The 21,329-nt window shown below is 41.3% G+C and overlaps 1 protein-coding gene across 2 annotated transcripts in view; it reads right to left on the bottom strand.

Moving 5' to 3' along the window:
- The window catches only part of nbas (NBAS subunit of NRZ tethering complex), a 261,417-nt gene that overhangs the window by 120,660 nt on the left and 119,428 nt on the right, over positions 1 to 21,329 (bottom strand). For both annotated transcript variants that reach the window (XM_043677491.1, XM_043677501.1), the window contains exon 31: positions 7,531 to 7,643. In XM_043677491.1, coding sequence (XP_043533426.1) covers positions 7,531 to 7,643 — 113 coding nt within the window. The remainder of the gene's footprint in view (positions 1 to 7,530; positions 7,644 to 21,329) is intronic.

Raw genomic sequence — 21,329 nt, 5'->3', positions numbered from 1 at the left:
TCCTAAGCAGCAGCACTTGGATGAGGGTGCCAAACATCCTCCAGAAAATCTAAACAACTGTTTTTACTTCCATCGGAAACATTTACTCGATTCAGGAACCCAAGACAGAAACAGCCTTATCAGCAACAAATTAAACGTAATCTTGTGGGCAGACTTCCAATACTTGAGGGAGAAAATAAACTTGCTATCAAAAATATCACAAGTTACATGAAAACACTGTAGGAATTTGCATTACAATGGAGCAACAGGTCATTGCCAGATCAATATACAACAGAGTTGTAAGCTGCCTTCCGAAACTGTTAATGTTTCACATTTAGATGACTTTTGTTTCCAATTTTAAATTTTCCAGGCAGCAATCTACAAGGAGAAGCATAAAGGTGGTCTTAATGCACGAATAGTTTTGATAAATTGAAAACCTCTGAATCAATTAATCAAGCCTTGAAGTTATTTCCATTTTCAAACCAGTTGTCTTCTATCTAATTATCTAGCAACAATGACTGTTATAGTGTCTTTCACCACAAATTGTATGAAAAATTACACTATGCACTCATTAATTGGTCTGGGCACCATATTGTAACAGCTGGTTAATTATGCTGACAAAGATATGTAGCAGCATTTGCGAAGTACATGGAGTTTTTACTTCAGATTTTTAATGGGCTTACAAGTAAAATCAACAGTCTACCAATCATTGATCAAACACTGTGAAAATATTTTGGTAAAAGAACTATAGCTTTACGTATCAAAGTCTGCACACTCTCAAAGACAGGAAAGTGAAAATAAGAGAATTATTTTAGATATATTAACATAAAATTCTCAATGTTGAAATATATGCATGAAATCTCATGTCATAATTGAAAAAAAAACTCATTGTTCCAAATAATTCTGTTCCTGATCATACAGCTTGAGAATCGGAAACAGTTTAGAAATAAAACTGAGGTCAATCATGCATGACAAATCCTCTTCACACTTTTAATAAGAATCCAGTACAAAATTAAGTGTAACTAAATTTATTTCATGCATTTCTCAAGGCCAAACTATTTGATGGATGAATCATGGTATCAACACATTTTGGGATGCAAATTGTGGTTTATATCAACATGCTGTAAATGTGGTACCATCTGTCCATAGTGATGAATTAACAATCTCAATTGTGAAGTGACAGGATTTCACCCTGCATTTAGACACTGACTGAAGTCAATGCCAGAACATTTGTTCCAGAGTATTTTCACTGAATAAGAAGGGTTTAGAGGAATGTGGGCCAATAGCTGGAAAATGGGACAAGATTAATTTAGGATATCTGTCGGTACGGATGAGTTAGACTGAAAGGTCTGTTTCTGTGCTGTACATCTCTATGATTCTCCTTTTCTTAGATTAAACTGTGTTCTGATTGAAATGCTGACAGATAATGAACCTTATCAGCAAGATTAGATTCTGTAAATTTCCTTTTAAATATTTTGAAATTTTTCTTTGATGCTCCAGTTTTCTAGAATCAGTTCAAGTGCCTGTTGTAATATTTTAGATTCAGAATTATAGTTAATCAAAACAGAGAGCAACCATGCTGTTTAATGGAACTCTAGTATTTGGGTGCTTTAAGCAAAGTTCTTTTGTCCTTTGTTTATCTCCTGTTAATTGTTGTCAAAGGTTATGATTCTGAAGGGTCGATGTTAATGTGATATTGGCTCCACCCATTCTACTGAGACCATACGTAGTCTGCAGATGCAGACTTTGCACTATTGTCATCAGTCTGGTTTCCTTGTTACTAAAAGAATACAGAGATCCTGGAGAAAGCGCAAAAAGAAAGCTTAACTCAACTGATGTGAGAACAGGGATTTTTTTTTTTAATCCATGGAATATGAGCACTGCTAGCTAGGCCAAATTTATTGCCCTTGGTGTGCTGCCTTCCTGAATATCTGCAGTCTATTTGATGTACGTAGACTCACATTGCCAACTGGGATGCAGTTCCAGGAATTTGATCCAGTGACAATGATAGAACGGTGATATATTTTCAAGTCCTAGGTTAGTGATTAGTTTGGTAAAGAACATGGAAGTGTTGCATTCCATGTCATCTTGTAGATGGTACAGATTACTGCAGCTGTATACCAGTGGTGGAAGGGTGGAATATTTGTGGAGGTGGTGCCAAACAAGTCAGTCACTTAGTCCTGGATGGCCTCAAGCTTCGAGTGTTGTTGGACCAGCATTGATCCAGCTATTTGTGAACATTCCATCATATTCCCAATTCGTACCTTGTAGATGGTGAATAGGCTTTGAGTCAGGTGACGAGTTACGCACTGCTATATCCCTAGTCTCTAAACCTGATGGAGGATGGGAAATAAATTGTGGCTCTAAGAGCTGCTCATTTTAGGAGATCTTTTAGGTGTTAGAGGCGATTTCCTCGAATTCAGAAAGCAGTATTTACTGTTTTATAAGCTGTTGCATTGGTTTGGAACTTTGGAGAAAAAAAAAAATCAAAATAATGGCACTTTTAAAAGGATGAACAGAACAAAGGCAGGGACCAATGGTCAGTGAGAGAAAGACAGAAAGAAACCTACACTGCTGTCTGACACAGCAGTGAATCTGTACAGCCACTGTCTTTGCTGTTTGAGCTCAAGTATTTCCAGACAGAGTACATCTGGAAAAAATTAACAAACAACATTCAGAGATGAATTTAAGGATCCTGTGTGGGAGAGCTCACAGAACAGGATCAGATAAGTAATGGTTTTCAAATATAACCTTGTCATCTTTTTTTAATAGTGAGTAGAGTGGGGTCTATTTGATTAAATGCTTTACTGAGATCGGTCTCTTGATTAAAGTTTAAAAATATAAAATACAGTTACTAAGTTAGCCTACAGCAGTGTTTTTCAGAGCAGTAAGACTGCAAAGATGGCCTTTTGTACAGTGATGTGCTCTTCTTGTCAGATGTGGGAGATTAGGGAGCATTTCCATGTTGCTGCTGATTATGTCTGCAGCGAGTGTGTTTGGTTGTGAATCCTATCAGATCACATGGATCGGTTGGAGCGGCAGTTCGAGGCAAAGAGGAATTTACAGGGGTGTGATGAATGGCAGTTAGAGGAAGGGAGAAATACTGCATTTATAGTCAGGTAGATGGGTTACTGTCAGGAGAGGGATGCAATTAGTGCAGGAGTCTCCTGTGGCTATCTCCATCTCAAACAAGTACTTTGTTTTGGAAAACAAACGAGGTGATAGATTCTCAGGGGAATATTGCATGAATGGCCAAGGTACCGAGACTGGCTCTAATGTAACGAGGAGTATGTAAGGTTCCAAGTGATCGACTGTGACATGGGACTCGCGAGTCAGAGACACAGACAGACGTTTCTGCAGCCAACAGCGAGAAATCAGAATGGTGTGTTGCCTCGCTGGTGCCAGGGTCAAGGATATCTTGGAGGCAGTGCAAAATGTTCTCAAAGGAGAATGGGATCAGCAGGAGGTCGTTGTACACACTGGAACTAAACGAAATAGGAAGAAAAAAGGATGAGATTCTGAAGGGAGAATAAAGGAAGGTAGGCAGGAACTTAAAAAGGAGGCCCTCGAGAGTAGTAATATCTGCAATACTCCTGGTGCTACGAGCTATTGAGGATAGAAGTAGGAAGACAGAGCAGATGAATGCGTGACTGAGGAGCTGGTGCAGGGGAGAAGGGTTTACATTTTTGGATCATTAGAAGCTCTTTTGTGGTAGAAGGAGATCTCAGTACAAGAAGGACGAATTGCACCTGAACTTCTATGGAAGAGGCCTAACAGGGAAGGAACATGAGACTGGGAATATCATAGCAATTACAGAGACGTGGCTCAGGGATTGACAGGACTAGCAGCTTAATGTTCCAGGACAGAAAAGGGAAAAGAAGAATTGGGGAGGGGGGCAGTGAGATGTGGGAGGAGGGGGAGTGGTGTTTTTGATAAGGGATAACATTACACTGTACTTAAGGAGGAGATTCCTGGAATTACGCCCAGGGACGTTATTTGGGTCGAACTGATAAACAAGAAAAGGATTATTGGGATTGGGATTGTACTAAAAATCCCCCAACAGTCAGCAGGAAATTGAGAAACAAATTTGGAAGGAGATCTCAGTTATCTGTAAGAATACTCGTGATAACGGTAGGGGATTTTAACTTTCCAAACATAGACTGGGACTGCTATAGTGTTAAGGGTTTAGATGGAGGGGAATTTGTTTCGTGAGTACAAGAAAATTTTCTGATTCAGTATGTGAATATACATATTAGAGAAGGTACAAAATTTGACCTACTCTTGGGAAATAAGGCAGGGCAGGTGACTGAGCTGTCAGTAGGGGAGCACTTTGGGGCCAGTGACCATAATTCTATTCGTTTTAAAGTAGTGATGGAAAAGGATCTAAAAGTTGAAGTTCTACAGTGGAGGAAGGCCAATTTTGATGGCATTAAGCAAGAACTTTCAAAAGTTAATTGAGTATTTGGAAAAGGGAAAGGCACGACTCGAAAATGGGAAGCCATCAGAAATGAGATAACAAGAGTCCAGAGACAGTATGTTCCTGTTAGGGTGAAAGGAAAGGCTGGTAGGTGTAGGAAATGCTGGATGATAAGAGAAATTGAGGTTTTGGTTAAGAACAAGAAGCATATGTAAGGTATAGACAGCAGAGATCGAGTGAATCCTCAAAAGAATATAAAAGCTGTAGGAGTATATTTAAGAGGGAAATCTGGAGGGCAAAAAGGGGACATGTGATAGCTTTGGCAAATAGGGTTAAGGAGAATCCAAAGGGATTATATGAATACATTAAGGACAAAAGGGCAACTTGGGAAAAAACAGGATTCCTCAAAGATCAGCAAAGCAGCCTACATGTGGAGCCACAGGCGATCGGGGAGATACGAATAGAGTATTTTGCATGTGTTTACAGTGGAGATGGTCATGGAAGGTACAGAATGTGGGGAAAAAGATGGTGACATCTTGAAAAACATCCATATTACAGAGGTGGTGGTGCTGGATGTCTTGGAATGTATAAAATTAGATAAATCCCCATGACCTGATCAGGTGTACCTTAGAACTCTGTGGGAAGCTAGAGAAGTGATTGCTGGGGCTCTTGCTGAGATATTTGTATCACAAGGGAAGTGCCAGAACACTGCAGGTTGGCAAACGTGGTTCCACTATTGAAGAAATGTGGTAAGGAAAAGCCAGGGAACTATAGACCGGTGAGCCTGACATCGATAGTGGTAAGTTGTTGGAGGGACAGGATGTACATGTATTTGGAAAGGCAAGGACTGATTAGGGATAGTCAACATGGTGTTGTGTGGGGGAAATCATGTCTCACAAACTTGATTGAGTTTTTTTGAAGTAACAAAGACAATTGATGATGGCAGAGCTGTAGATGTGATCTGTCTGAACTTCAGTAAGGCCTTTGACAAAGTTCCTCATGATAGACTGGTCAGCAAGATCAGATCACATGGAATAGAGAGAGATTTAACCATTTGGATACAGAACTGACTCAAAGGTGGAAGACAGAGGGTGGTGGTGGAGGGGTTGTTTTTCAGACTGGAGGTCTGTGAGCAGTGATGTGCCACAAGGATCAGTGCTGGGTTCACTGCTTTTCATCAATTATATAAGCATAAGAGGTATAGTTAGTAAGTTTGCAGATGACACTAAAATTGGAGTGTAATGGACAGCTAAAAAGGTTACCTGAGAGTACAATGGGATATTGATCAGATGGGCTAATGAGTAGAGGAGTGGCAGATAAAGTTTAATTTTGATAAACGTGAGGTGCTGCATTTTGGAAAGGCAAATCTTAGCAGGACTTATACATTTAATGGTGAGGTCCTGGGGAGTGTTGCTGAACAAAGAGACCTTGGAGTACAGGTTCATAGCTCCTTGAAAGTGGAGTCACAGGCAGATAGGATAGTGAAGAAAGCATTTAGTATGCTTTCCTTTTACTGGTCAGAGCAGTGAGCATAGGAGTTGGGAGGTCATATTGCGACTGTACAGGACATTAGTGAGGCCACCTTTGGAATATTTTGTTCAATTCTTGTCTCCTTCCTCGAGGAAAGATGTTGTGAAACTTGAAAGGGTTCAGAAAAGAATTACAAGGATTTTGCCAAGTTTGAACTATAGGGAGAGGCTGAACAGGCTGGGACTGTTTTCCCTGGAGCATCAGAAGCTGAGGGGTGACCTTATAGGGTAAATAGATGAGGTCTTTTCCCTGGGCTGGAAGAATCCAGAACTAGAGGGCATAGGTGAGAGGGGAAAGATTTAAAAGGGACCAAAGGGGCAACTTTTGCATGCAGAGGATGGGGCGTGTATGGAATAAGCTGCCACAGGAAGTGGAGGCGGCTGCTACAATTGCAACATTGAAAAGGCATCTAGATGGGTACATGTATATGAAGGGTTTAGAGGGATATGGGCCAAATGCTGGCAAATGGGACAAGATTAATTTAGGATATCTGGTCAGCATGGATGAGTTGGATTGAAGGACCTGTTTCTGGGCTGTACATCTCTATGACTTATAGCCACAGTACTTATACGGGTTGTCCAGTTCAGTTTCTGGTCAACAGTAATTCCTCAGGATGTTGATAGTGGAAGATGCAGTGATGGTAATGCCAACACAAGTCCAAAAGGCAAGGTTAAATTCTGTCTTGTTGGAACTAGGCATTGCCTGGCTCTTGTGTGTCACAAATGTACTTTCCATTTGTCAGGACAAACTGGAGACTGTCAAGGTCTTTCTTACTTGGACTTGGACTGCTTCAGATTCGGAGGATCGCGAATGGTGCCGAACATTATGCAATCATCAGCCAACACCTCCACTTCTGATCTTTGGTGGAAGGAAGATCGTTGATGGAGCAGCTGAAGATGGTTTGGTTGAGGACAGTGACCTGTGGAACTCCTGCAGACACGTTCAGGAGCTGCGATGACTGACCTCCAACACTCAACTTTTTTTTTTGCTATGTATGACTAACCAAAAGAGAGTTTTCTTCCAGATTCTCAATAACTCTAGTTTCTTGGGGGCTCCTTAATGTGGGCTTGATGTGAAGTGCAAGTTACTGTCACCTCACCTTTAGAATTCAGCTCTGTTGGCCATGTTTGAACCAGAGCTGTAATAAGGTCAGGAGCTGAGTAGCCCTGGAGAAATCCATCCAAGCAGCAGTGAGGAGATTATTGCTAGGCAAGCCCTGCTTGATAGCATTGTTAATGACACCTTCAATCACTTTCATTGAGATTGAGCTTAGACTGAGGGGTTGGTAATTGAACAGGTTAGACTCATTCTGCTTTATGGGTACAGGACAGACTTTAAATCCAGACTTTTTTTAAAAAACTGTTGTTAAGTTCCACCATCTGCTGTGCTAGGATTTGAACCTGATTCATTACCTCGATCTCTGGGTTTCTGGTCCAGCAACAACACAGCAATAGCATCACCATTCCCTTGTACTGCCTGCCAACATTGCCCAGTGGTCTTCATCCCATCACTCCCACTTTGTAACTACTAATGCCCCTCACTCTCTTCTACGTGTGAGATATGTTTTCTTTGACCTGCTTCATTTGAGAAGCAAGCTCTTATACCTTGCATGGGCAAAATCTTCATGTTGAACTCTTCCATCACATTGAGAGCACTAATGAGATCCAGCTCTTCCTGAATGACAGGGGGGCAGTCTATAATGAGTTGTAAACAGCACCTATTAACACAATAAAGTGGATAAATTAATTTCAACCACGAAGGCAAGGTGACACACTCAATTACCTTCATTATCAGTCGCTTTAATGCAACACTTAATTATGAATTCTCCAAGTGTATACAGTGAACTAAAGCAATACCGTAGATGGTGGCATAAGTTGATAAGCAGGAATAAGTTGACCCCCTTCTCAGCCACAATGTGTTGGACTCAAATCAGTTGTCGGCCTCAATTTTTCCACGCTGAAATAGATGCGCTTTACTTATCAGTTCAGGGAGTCCAAACTTAACATTGCCAGTTTTAATATTGTTTTGTTTTAATGTTGCTAAGTTAACAGGACCCACAAATCACGATGGATGTCACAAATGGCATAACCTAACCCTCACTCAGACTTCTTAGGTTGCTCCCTATGCTTCAACACTGCCTGAGGTCTTCATCAAAGAGCCCCCTCCCACCAGGACACAGATAGGCTCCCAGAGCTGGTGCTAGCCTCTAGCCAAGTTGTAGCTGTTGCACATCAACATACATCCTCACACCAAGAGGCTGCCACCAGCCGCAAGAATCCACCTTATTAAGACAGAGAGGCCCTGCCTGAGCCCAGTACCAGTACCCTCGCCTCTGAGCTTTTGGCAACACCCATCCCACCCCTGTGGACCTACAACTGCTGCAGATTGCAGTGCATAGCCTACATAAACTAAAGGGGAGCCACCGATCTCCTACCACATCAGAGTGGTCTTCACCCTCTGCCTGTCCTACTGCTAGGAAAATAAAAACCAAGCTGCTCCCCCTGTTGGCCTGCGCCAATGGCTGAGAGTCATCATCTGCCTCAGGAACATTGACAGTGCTGGCCAACATCAGAGTGTGAGAGAACGAGAGAAGGAAATGCTAGAGAGTCCAGTCATGAGGGGGTGCAGTAGACAGCTAAAAGAGGCAAGGTGGTGGACCAAACGGACCCTGGGGGTTGGTTGCAGACAACAAAAAGGGAATCTGCAAATACCTCTCCCGAAAGGAAAACCCTAAGGCAGGAACAAGTGACGCCCTCAACAGCTGACCTAAGTCCCCCAGCATTCACTCTGCAATATCCCCTTGGCTGCACTCTCCGAGAGCACATGACTGGAACGTGTGGAAGAAGAACGTTACATTGCAATTTTATATTTTACAATTCATTTTATTTGAACAGTTATTTCATTTACCAGTGATGTATTTAGGAATTTAAAATACTGTATTTCAGTTTGGAGGGTACAGCTATATTTGTTTGTTCTAAGCAGGGCGCAATGAAATATGACTTCATTTTTAACATTGATTCCCATAGGAATCAATGCTCCATTTGAAGTCTTTTCAATTAAAGTTGCAGTTTGCAGTTACATAATCCCAATTGTAAGCAAGGACACCCTGTGTCTTTATAACTTTGCTCAGGGGATCTAATAGGCGATACAGCTGTGTTGTGAAGATGCATGTGACTTTAAAGACATGCATACACACACACAGGTTGTGAATAATTGGTGAACAATGAAGAGAAATGAGACTTCTAACAAAATTAATGACATATGAAGCTAGTTTCAAGCTAAAAGGCATGATACATTTGTGATATCATCAAATAACCATGCTGCAGTGAAGGAATTGGGCATTAGAGAAAAATTGGTGCAAGAATGGGAGAAAGAATCCACCCCGAAGAAAATGACAAGTCCAAACTCATTATGAGAAGAGGGACGAGTTACATTTATCATCTTGAGAAGGATGTGTCAGATTATGTCCTTGAATGTAGTCAGATTGATTAGTTCACAGGTGTACTGTGAAGACAAAGGCTTACGTGGCAGTAATAATACGCTTATTATGTCAGATTGACATGCACAGAATCACATTGCAAACAGTCTTGACACGAAAATGCTGGCCGAGATATTTCAATGCCAGATAGTCACTGGAGCGGTATAAACAGTAGTTGTACGTTGGACCAGATGAAATCCCAGATGCAGCTGATCTATGGGAATTGCCCAGGAAATTGAACACACTGAAGGGCAATTTCCCTTCATCTGGAATTCTCTGAACCATTAAGAAGAGAATTCAGAGAGTTCTGCTTCAGTTAAGCTAACAGTAACCAGAAAAAAAAATTGAGTATTAAAACATCTAACCCCTAAGTATCAAACTAACCCCCACTCACCTCCAACGACCCAATTATATCATTCCTTATTTAGTACACTGTGGACCTCAGACCACCTTCCCCCAACCCAACACAATTCCATTTCCCTCACCCAGGACTTAACAACTTTGACTCTCCTCCAGTCCCTGCCATCAGACTTGAGGCATCCAACTCTCTCCAATCTGAAGCACTTCATAACTCCTCTGGTGCCTTAGGCATCTAGCACCTAGGCCAAAGGTCACCCTAACCTCACATGAATCTACATAATTTGCTTTCACAGGAGCTGTCAAAGTGTGTGGCTGTGTTGCTGGACATTTAACTCACAGAGAGCGGCATCTACTACTATGAAAAAGGAGGTGTAGTTTCATGTCTCTTGACTATCCTGCACAAAGGAGGACTTGTTGACTTCAGGTATGTTCCCCATCTTTGAAGATGACGACTTTGGAATTGCTGGCTAGAAACGTGGATCACAGTTCTAATGTAAAAATGTTCACTGCAAAATGGCAGTGTGATTATAGTTCCTCACAATATCCAGATCATCAATGTACCCATTAAAGCTATACTACAACTCAATGAAACAGTACCCACGAGAGGACCTTGGGTGTGCAGTCAACAGAGGTTGATACTGATAGTAATCTGAAATCTGAGGAATTTACAGGTCTGTCTGCCACATCGTTTCCTTGCCCTGGCATCTACTGCTGCACTCACATCATTCACTTCCTTATCACAGCATCAGAGGACCAACCTCACTCCTCCATCTCACTGTTTGCAAATTCCTCCCCACATTGCTAAGTAAGATTGTGCAGAGCTCTGGCATGTACTGTATCATTCTGCCTGAGCAGCGCAGACAGCAGAACCTCACCTTTACTAAGTCAACCAGCATGCTTTATCATTCCCCCATCTGAGGCTCAGGCAGTATTGTACCTTTTCCCTGCTTCATTTTGTGAGTTCTACACTGGTGTTACCAACTGGGTATCCCCTGTCACCACTGGGACAACCTTGCAGTTGATGAAGGGGAGCAATCATTTGTGGCAGCTGAGTGTGAAGATGTAGGAGTTGTCAGACTCCCTGGGTAGTGCACACATGCTAAAGGATGTTTCCACTGATCACAGACCAGTTTCAGATATAATGAGTGAAACTTGTTTTTGTTATTGAATAGCGAGGAGGGACCCAGAGAGCTCTCAAAATCACAAATGAGCAGCGAATTGCACCTGTGGAAATCCAGCAATGACAGCAAATCCCACATCTCTGCCAGATTAACTTTGGGTCTATTGTGAATCTACATTGGGCACACTGGACTGGCTCCCGAGCCTTTAAATGCAGGCCTTCCTGGAGAAGCAGAACATGTGAATGATGGCAACCGATGATATCCCCAGCTGCCTCTGACACTGGCAATTAGCTGCACTGCCTGCTGCACGTTAGATTGCTCTTCAGGGTTTTGACTGTGATGGCTCCTAGTTGCCAGCCCCTTGAGTTGTATAACCATATACTCCCTGGGGCTGAACTGGCGATGGTTTGTCCTATCCTGGGATCACCCTTTGCTGCTGTACCAGATCGATCAGAAGTGCTGGGCTGACATGACCCACTAACATGTCTGAACAAACTACAGGGAATAATCTGATCAGCATACCCTTGCCTTTGTTCTGTGTACTTCTGCCAAATCAGAGGCACTGAGAATCACCTGGCCATATACCACACAGTGATCAATACCATCCTGAATAGTCACTATTGAGATCATGGATTCAGGAGCACTAGAAATAGGTCCTACACCCACCCTCAATTACCACTGATTTTCCACCATCACTCCTCGCCTTGCCCTCAGAAAGGTTCCACATGAGCCCGGACCAGCTATCAGGGAACCTTGGACTTCCCCAATACAGTGGCAGTCCTCCATCCATCCCACTCAACCTGCCACCCATCAACCTAAGTATTCTCTTGATCCACCTTCAAATTTTCAACAGTCATCCTTGAGATTGACAACTTTGGGAGCATCCCAGTATTAGGCTTGCTTCTCCCTGCAAATATTTCAGACCAATGGAATGCCAAGAGTGAAGTTGCTGTACGGTACATTACTCTCCCCTATTCCCAAGTGATCACAGACCGGGCAATTCCTTCCTTTCCTCAGTCAGCAAGAACTGTTCTATAGCATATCCGCCCAAGCTTCTGGGATGTTATGTAACTGAGAACCAGGGCTCAGGGAAGAGTGTTCAGAGGTTTGCATCGCAATGAGTAGATATCTGACCATGGTTCTCATATTTAATTTATTATCAGGATGACTCTGTATTTGGTCAATTGCATTCAAAAAATGACTCCACTTCATCCACTTTGGAGGAGTCACACTTCTGGGGTTATTGCATATTAAGGATCAGTTGCGAAGACAAAAACAAGTCATCCCTTTTCAAACTTGTTCATCCAGCTTTCATCCTCCCAGAGTGATCCACTAAATTCATCCAAATAGCTTGACCCACCAACTATAGCTACTCCTCCCTCTTCTATTACTCCTGAATCACACCTCTCTGTCACTCCTGTTCCTATTACCATCAGACACCACATGCGTTCTCTCCCATCTGAGCCTACACTCATTACCATCCCCTTGCCCTCTCTGACCCATTAACCATTCCAACTGTATCATATGACTCCACAGCCTTCAACTCACGACATCCAATAAAGGACCATAATCCTAGAAGTCCCACCTTGCTGCATCCCATTCCTCTCACTGCGAGGTACCTCCAGTTCTACACCAGTTCCCCACCATTCACAGCACAGACCCTCCCTTTAGAATCACCTCTTTCCAATCATCTCTATGCTCAAGTCCCATTCTCCACCAAACAACATAACCATGTTGCTAGGACCTTGCATGCTCCTGCATCTTGACATTCACTCAGAGAAAGGTTTGTCTTTCGCACTATGTCTTTAATCTGCTACTTCACAATCTCATTCATGGTCCATTGCAGAATAGTGTCCCCAAAGAGGGAAGTGTAGCGGTATACTCCACGCCAAGTACAATACCTCACTGACAGTGCAGTCATGAATCTGAAGGCACATATTGATCAGTTAATTTGAAAGTGCACTTGATTCAGGAGAGATTAACTTTTAATTAGTGTGCATGATGAGCAAATGGATGCAAGTTTGACTCGCCTTCAAGCTCGTGAGAACTTAATATTGCAATTTAATCCTGCTCCCATGAGGATGATTTTCAACCTCTTGCATAATAAGGTTCCCCACCTGCCAAACTTCCCACACCTGGGAGCAGCACAAGATTCCATCCGGTCACCACCTTGAACTTGGCAACAGTAATTCACTCCCCTGCATTCTCTAGAGTCTTTTTCACAGTCACCATGCTGTCTCCAATGTAAAGGTACCTGTCTCCCTCATAAGTTTGAAAAAATTAATTTGGAACAGCTTTTCAGGTAGAAAATTCGGTCAGTTTTGCAAATAGCAACATTTATTTATTGAAACAACTATTTTCAGTTCTGCATTACATATCACTAATAGGTTATATCTAGCTTCAATGATAGTGAGTCAGAGTTTATACAAGAACAAGGGGGTGGCTGACTACTGTGCAAGGATATTTAGTAATAATGTAAAAATACAAAAAAAAGTTTTGTTTTATTTATTGGTACTTTGTAAGCTGAGCTCATGTATTTACGTAGAACATTACATAAGAACATAACATGAAGAAATGAATATAATCGACCTAAAGATGATAAAAGTATTTTTTAATGAAGCAATTGAACAACTCTGCATATTTTCTGTGCAAATATGTTTTCCAAGTTCTCAGTGGCAATGTGCCTCCCCTCCTACTCAAAGCAACAAAATCTCTGATGCTTCATGAGCAACATCATGGATGTCCTGCTGGCATATACCAAGGCTTTACAACTAAACATGCATGTGTACCACACACGAGGCATCACACATGTTGCCAGATTTATGAAGACGTTTTGGGTAAAAGGGCTGCAGGTGACTTTCAATCAGTTAAAATTGTCATGTTAATGATCCCAGTGTGCAACCAAGTGTAATTATCTGATTTGCCAGAAGAATTGGTCACATTAACAGCTAAATAGTACAAAAATGGTTCTGAGTCCAGATTTCTCACAAGCAATCCATCTATGGAGACTACATTCACTCGGTCTCCAATAAAAAAAATACAGCAATACTTGTAAAATTACATTGAGTCCACACAAGAAACAGGAAATTAAGCCCATCTGATTAGGTGATAGTTAGAACCCAAGATGCCTCCTCCTATCTTCTTTCCACCCCACATATCTGTCTATCCTTTCTCACTCATAAGCTTTATGAATTTTCTAAAATGCATCAATCATTTCTGCCTTATTATACATTCCTGGATCTAAACTAGCATGTTCCCCTGTTGGTTCTGCAAAATACTGTTCTAAAAAGTAATCCCTGATGCACTTGACAAATTCCCCTTCCATGTCACCCTTCCCCATCTGATTTGTCCCCATCCTTTATTAGCAAAGCTACCTCACCCTTTTTTTCCTTTTTAACCTGTTCTTCTGGAATTTTGAATACCCTTAAATATTGAGTTCCCAGTTTTGGCCTTCCTCTAACCATTTCTCCATGATAAATCAAATCATTTTTACTTTGCTCACCAATTACTTACCTGTTCTCCTATGGTATCACACTTCAGCTCTTAAAGGAACAAACTAGTTGGAGGAGCTCTCTGCTGCTAGTTTTTATCTCTTGCTGTTGCTGCTTCTCTCACATAGATCCATTGTTCTCTTTATGAAACTGCTGACTTGTGTATCTCACATTGTTTGAGAAGCTGCTGACCCCACACTCACTCTTGCTCTTAATGAAGCTGCTGACCCTGCTCTCATGTTCTTTCTGAAGGTGTTGTTTCTGCTCTTTCCTGTGCTGTTTCAGGAGCAAAGGCTCCTGCTCTCACTTGCTTAACCTGTTTCAGAGTGATACTCCCTGTTGCACAATCCCCCAGTCTGCTTCAGAGTGAGGGTGACTTGCTACACACTCCTCCCAGTCTCCTCCGAGACAGGCTTACAAAGTGAGCAGCTATCTGGCAAATAAATTTAAGGTAGCTAACCATGAGATTGTTCATTTTGTTAAGAGAAATATGGAGACGCACTTTTTTTTGAAGGTGTGAAATTAGAAGAAAAAAAGGATGTATAAGTACAGACACTCCAAAGTAATAAAACAAGATTCGGTAGTTCTTAACATTGAAATAAAATACTCAAATTAATTTCAAGCAGAATAGAATATAAAAAGGAAGCAGGATTGCTAACTTCATATAGAGTTCTTGTTGAAATCAAACCACACACCCAACACGCGGTTCTGGTCTCCGTACTACAAATATCATGATCAAACATTAGTGCAAGTGTTTATTATAAAAATTAATAGCTTGCAAATATTTAGCTTGCTGTTGGGTTTCTACAATTGTGTTACAATAAATAAATACTGAAAACTCTACAACACTTTGCTTGAGTTAGGAGCTAAATCTCTCAATCCATCCAAAAGTGGCATTAGTTTTCACATGTACCAGAATAACACTTAATTCTATTTCACTGCAGAGAAAATGAAGTCTGCAGATGCTGGAGATCAGAGATGGAAATGTGTTGCTGGAGAAGCGCAGCAGGTCAGGCAGCATCTAGGGAACAGGAGAATCGACGTTTCGGGCATTAGCCCTTCTTTATTCCTGAATGAAGAAGGGCTAATGCCCGAAACGTCGATTCTCCTGTTCCCTAGATGCTGCCTGACCTGCTGCGCTTCTCCAGCAACACATTTCCATCTCTATTTCACTGCAACCTCTCCGAACACCTCTGTTGCAACACATCACCTTTGGCAGTTCCTATTCCAGCAGCCTTCTTCAAGGCTCCTATTTTTGCTTCTAAATCCCTGCATGGTGCCATGAGCACAACAATCCTTCCAGATTTACATGCTCCTCCAATTCTGGCCTCGTGTGTATGCTCCACCATGTGCAGTGGGTTTCTACCTTCCCAAAGTGCTATCTCCATTTCTCCTTTCTTTGATAAGATAATCCACAAAACTTATCATTCTGAGGCTTTGGTCACCTATCCTGACATTGCCTTATGAGGCATGGTGTCAAATTTTGATTCATTATCTTGCTGGGATTCGAAATATCTTCTGTTAAAGATGTTTTATAAAGTGAGAGTTGTTGTTCTATTAAGAGTTAATACATTTGTTTGCCACTTTATAGTCTGTAATGTACTGTTTACTATGCAGCTTCATTTCAGATGTGCTAATTGATTTTAATAATGAAAACTCAACGCTTCCCCCTGATATCTCAAGAAAAAGAATTGCTCAACTTAATTCAGTAATTCTACTTCAGTACACCATACATTGGAAGGGACCAAGACGATCAGAAGTTGATGAATGCAAGACAAATGAACACTCTGTTAACAACCTACACTGACAAACTGAGCTCTAGTGGATTTTAATAACAAACTTGCTGCAAAGACTCACAGTGAAACACTCTGCTGCAGAGTCCTGAAAATGAACGCAGACTCATTGATCAAATTCTTTTAAGTTGGAGAACTAGAAGCAACAAATTAGAACTCTACTTCACACTTGTAGAGACAAAGGGGCTCCCATAGTAGGCATCATAAAATTGAAAACTGTGAACACAACAATATTGATACCAAGCAATACATTACCTTGCTCTGGGAGAAGGGAAGAGACATACTGATTTAAGAACTGAACACCAACAGTCATGATTTAACTAATCCTACCTATGAAGTTTCAAGTGTGTCAAGTAATATCTGATATCAGAGTAGTGTGTGACCATGAATTAATGAACTAAAGCCTGAGCAACAGACTCTTTTTTGTGATATCCCAAATAATACAGAGTGGAGTATGACTTAGCAAAACCCAAATCTTAATAAACTTAAATCATTAGGATCCCTGAGCACTATTGCTGCCATTGCTTTTCTGCTCAGAACAGAGAGAAAAAAGGAAAACTTTCTAAATGAAGTTATTGCTTATCTTGAGCATAAAAACAAATCTATCAAGCATTACTGATCAGCAGGAAGACTTCATACTTGGATCACTACAGAACATTCAGAGGAAATTCTATGCTAAGATTGGGAAAAGTAACTTTATTATTAATATTCATGAATCTAAAGACAGTTGTCAATGTGAAATAGTTGGATGAGCCCAGCCATGAAATTAACAAAAAATCTCCACTTCATTAGCAGTTCAAGGGGGTTTTTGAGACAGAGGGCAAAACTGTTGAAATAGGATTCTGAGCCATGACTCACTTTTATGACATCCTGCATAAGACAGATGATATGAGGGGCTCAAACGTTGGTGAAGAAGCTTTCAGGCATAAAAGAATCCAACACAATTCTGAAATGACTGCAGATAACATGAAAACCACACTGGTGCGGCTGTATATGAAAAGGTGATGGAAAAATATGGACTTTAAAAGAAGTATTCACTAGAAGATAAGCTTAAAATGATTGATTATTTGTTAAATGAACAGAATTTAATTGAGAAAGGATAAAATACTTAACAGCTAATCTTGATTGAAATCAGATGGCAGGCTAAGAAGTTTAAGGCTGGAAGATATGAGTACTTCAAAATGTTGCAAGATTAATCTTTTTTTTATCTTTAGTAAAGCTAAAGGGCTAGGCAAGATTTGCTGTACTTTTGAAGGACAAGGGGAGATAAGGAAGCCACAACAGAGAGAGTTGTTTTATCAAGCCATACAGATGATAGGAAAAAAACAAAAGATACCAGCTAACTGCTTTGTTGTAATTACAGCAATTAATAGAAAAAAACAGCGATTTTAAGTTTGAGAAGAAACAACATATCAAGGAAGGCATTAACAAAGAATTAGCCCCTCAATCTCTCAAAGCAGAAGAATGAATCATCCAGAGTTTCAAATTATAGTACTAAGGTTTTAAGCGTCTCTATTTGTGATTCAATGTCCCAAAAGTCAATTACTTTGAAAACCTTTCAGTCTCAATTGACACTTCTTGATAATGAGAGAATCAAAACCTGTACAATGATATAAAATTTATTTGAAAATCTCTTTGCCAAAGTAGCAAACATCTATTTTGTCAAGTATTATTAACTAGTCAAATGTAAATGGAAAACAAAAATGGGAAAAACTGAATCTAAGGATTTTGCATATAGCTGAGCCTGACAAAGATTCCAATTCCAAATGTTCCAATGACCAAACATTCTCTCAACTGCATCAGAAAAGCAGGCACTGCTGACACGAATACAGAATCTACTCAGGCTGAGTCAACTGATCTGGTGTAGAGTTCTGTGAGACAGGCGGCCGTGAACACTTAAATATATCCTGCCCAAATGAACAATGAATCAAATGAAGCAGACAGGTCTCAATTAATTAAAAGCCCACTTGAACTTGATTTTTAGCTTGCTGCCTTTAGAAACTACCAAGTACAAAGACAACACAACTTTTTTCATGAAGGTGAGACAGACATGTGATAATGGAATTACTACTGCTTGGCAAGGCTTACACAGGCAAATCCTAATACAGGAACTAACCTCTGATGAGTTTCAAACCAAGTTCGAGCACATAAGAGTGTAAAAAGGTTCAAAGGTGGAAGGTGCTGATATGATAATGGATTATTTGAATTTTAGTTTCATATCATAATATTCTGAACAGTGAGGCTTCAATGCAAAGGTCCATTGCTAACAGTATGGTAGCTGGCTGTAAGTGGCCTATCCATGATATTTTGCATTTCATTATATAATTAAGGTTTTATTTACACAAAAAAATTCAAAGGTAGAAATTCAAAAAACAAACAAAGAATGAATAAGCAACAAGATTAATCCTCTTCCAGCCATGATTGAAAATTGTAGCTTTTTTTCAGAATCAACCTTCAAACGAGTAGCTGACCAACATCCTAACTGATGTAGTATTGTTGGTGTATCTTAAATTAATTATTAAAATATACAATACTGGGTGTGAGCAATAGGTTTTGGGGCTACTCAAAGTTCCATTGTTTCAGATGTGGTTACTCAATAGTAATGAAACTAGAGTGGTGATACAGCTATTGGCACAGAGTTGGGTGGGAGTGGTGTGGAGGCTTTTTAGTAAAATACACCTGTCCATCTACCACTTCACTGGACTTTTCAGGAAGACTATTCAATCTCAACGAATGGCAAGCTAGGCCATGGCCATCATTAAAAAGAGGCAAGGATTTAACAGTGTTGTGTAGCCGTTAGCACTTGGTCAGAGCAACACTATACTCATTGCTGTCTTGGAGCTTGCAATTCCAAAATTTTGGCTTTCCGTTTAGAAAGCCTTAAAACGTGGAGTTGTTCTGCTTAGATAAGAGAAGGTTGCGAGTTTTGATAGAAATGCTGATGATGGTCTTGTCAGAATAGATAAAGAAAACCTGGAAGAGGAATTGCTGGCAAAACTCATCAGGTTCTGGTAGCAGATGTGTGCGAAGAAAGCAGACTTAACATTTTGAGTCTGGTAACTCTTCATCAGAACCAGAGAAAAACAAGCCCTACTGGCTGAAAGGTCAAGCAACAGAGGACACAAATCACAGTGATTGGTGAAAAGCCTGAAGGTGACATGAAGGAAACTTGCTTAGAAAAACAGTGAGTGGTTACATCCTGGATGCACTGCCTGGGAATCTGGAGGAGGCAAATTGAGTCATGGCTCTGAAGGAGAAATTGGAAAGACACTTTAAGGGGCAAAAATTGAGAGTTTTGGGAAAAGGTTGGGAAAGTGGAATTAATGAAATTGGTCTTGGAGGGACAATGGGCTGAATGATGGGCTCCTTCTACACCATGATTGTTCTGTGATTGGATAGTGTTGAACATTTGTACCTAGCTGTAATATTATCCAAGCTGTTCATATATTGTTACAACAAAGTACACTGACTGTGGAATCAAACAATTTAGACATTTTCCACTTTGTCTATTGATTTCAATGTTGGTAGACTCCTGTGCTATAGCAATATTGGAAAAGCTGGTTAAATTTACAATGATGTCTAGAGCACAAATGCTCAATATGCCAGAATTTATGAAGTAGTCACAGCACAGAAAGAGCCCATTGAGTCCCTGCTGGTTCCTGAAAAGATCAATTTAGCTAGTTCCATTCCCCTGCACTTTTCCTATTGCTCTGCACTTGCGTTCCCCTTTTGGTATCTTTGCATTTTCCTCCTGAAAGCCAAGACTGAATCGGACTCTTCCAAACTCTCAGGAGTACTCCATCCCTACATGAAGCAAGACTTGGAGAACATTTGGACTTAGGTTGCCAGGTAACCTAATGATGACACAGTGTCAGGTAATGACCATAACCAAGAAGGGCCACCTTCTTGTGACATGCAGTGAAATTGCTGTTATTGCAGCTTCTGCCATAATCATGTGGGGACTGGAAACTAAGGTCATCACTCACCAAAAGCTGCCACATGAATACAGGGCAAAGGAGGCGGAGGATGCAGTGAACTTTGCAACAAGTGACTCACCATCTGACGCCAAACATTCTCCACCACCTCCAGTGCAGAGCTCGGATATATAATAGAATACTCTCCTTTTGTCTGCATGTTCCAACTCCAACAACATTCAAAAAGCGCAACATCATTCAGGTCAAAATTGCTCTCTTGAATAGTGCCTGATCTATCCCTTAAACTTTCACTCCCTCCATCACTTCTGCACCATTGACGATCTTACCAAGTTGAAAATGTGTTGCTGGAAAAGCACAGCAGGTCAGGCAGCATCCAAGGAGCAGGAGAATCGACGTTTCGGGCATGAGCCTCATTCCGGAAGAAGGGCTCATGCCCGAAACGTCGATTCTCCTGCTCCTTGGATGCTGCCTGACCTGCTGCGTTTTTCCAGCAACACATTTTCAGCTCTGATCTCCAGCATGTGCAGTCCTCACTTTCTCCTATCTTACCAAGTTTTCTTCTGCAGAATCTCCCAATCTTTTGACTTAGATGATCAAGAAGGGCAAGGGCAAGGGCAACAGACATATGGAAACACAGTGCCCTGGCTTGGAAATGCATTGTTATTCAAAGTTAACATGGTTGGCTTGATATTTTCTAGTTGAAACTTTCTTGCTGGAACAGCACAGCAGGTCAGGCAGCATCCAGGGAACAGGAGATTCGACGTTTCGGGCACAGGCCCTTCTTCAGGAATGAGCAGAGAGTGTTCAGCAGGAGAAGATAAAAGGTAGGGAGGAGGGACTTGGGAAATGTGATAGGTGGAAAGAGGTCAAGGTGAGGGTGATAGGTCGGAGTAGGATGGAGGCGGAGAGGTCAAGAAGAAGACTGCAGGTCAGGAAAAGAAAGTGAGGTCTGCAGATGCTGGAGATCAAAGTTGAAACTTTATTGCTGGAACAGCACAGCAGGTCAGGCAGCATCCAGGGAACAGGAGATTCGACGTTTCGGGCACAGGCCCTTCTTCAGGAATGAGCAGAGAGTGTTCAGCAGGAGAAGATAAAAGGTAGGGAGGAGGGACTTGGAGGAGGGGCGGGGGAAATGTGATAGGTGGAAAGAGGCCAAGGTGAGGGTGATAGGGCGGAGTAGGATGGAGGCGGAGAGGTCAAGAAGAAGACTACAGGTCAGGAAGGC

This window comes from Chiloscyllium plagiosum, chromosome 3 (genome assembly GCF_004010195.1).
Source record: "Chiloscyllium plagiosum isolate BGI_BamShark_2017 chromosome 3, ASM401019v2, whole genome shotgun sequence".
Classification (NCBI taxonomy): domain Eukaryota; kingdom Metazoa; phylum Chordata; class Chondrichthyes; order Orectolobiformes; family Hemiscylliidae; genus Chiloscyllium; species Chiloscyllium plagiosum.
Note: the sequence above shows the minus strand (reverse complement) of the source record. Positions and strands in the feature narration are given on the sequence as shown.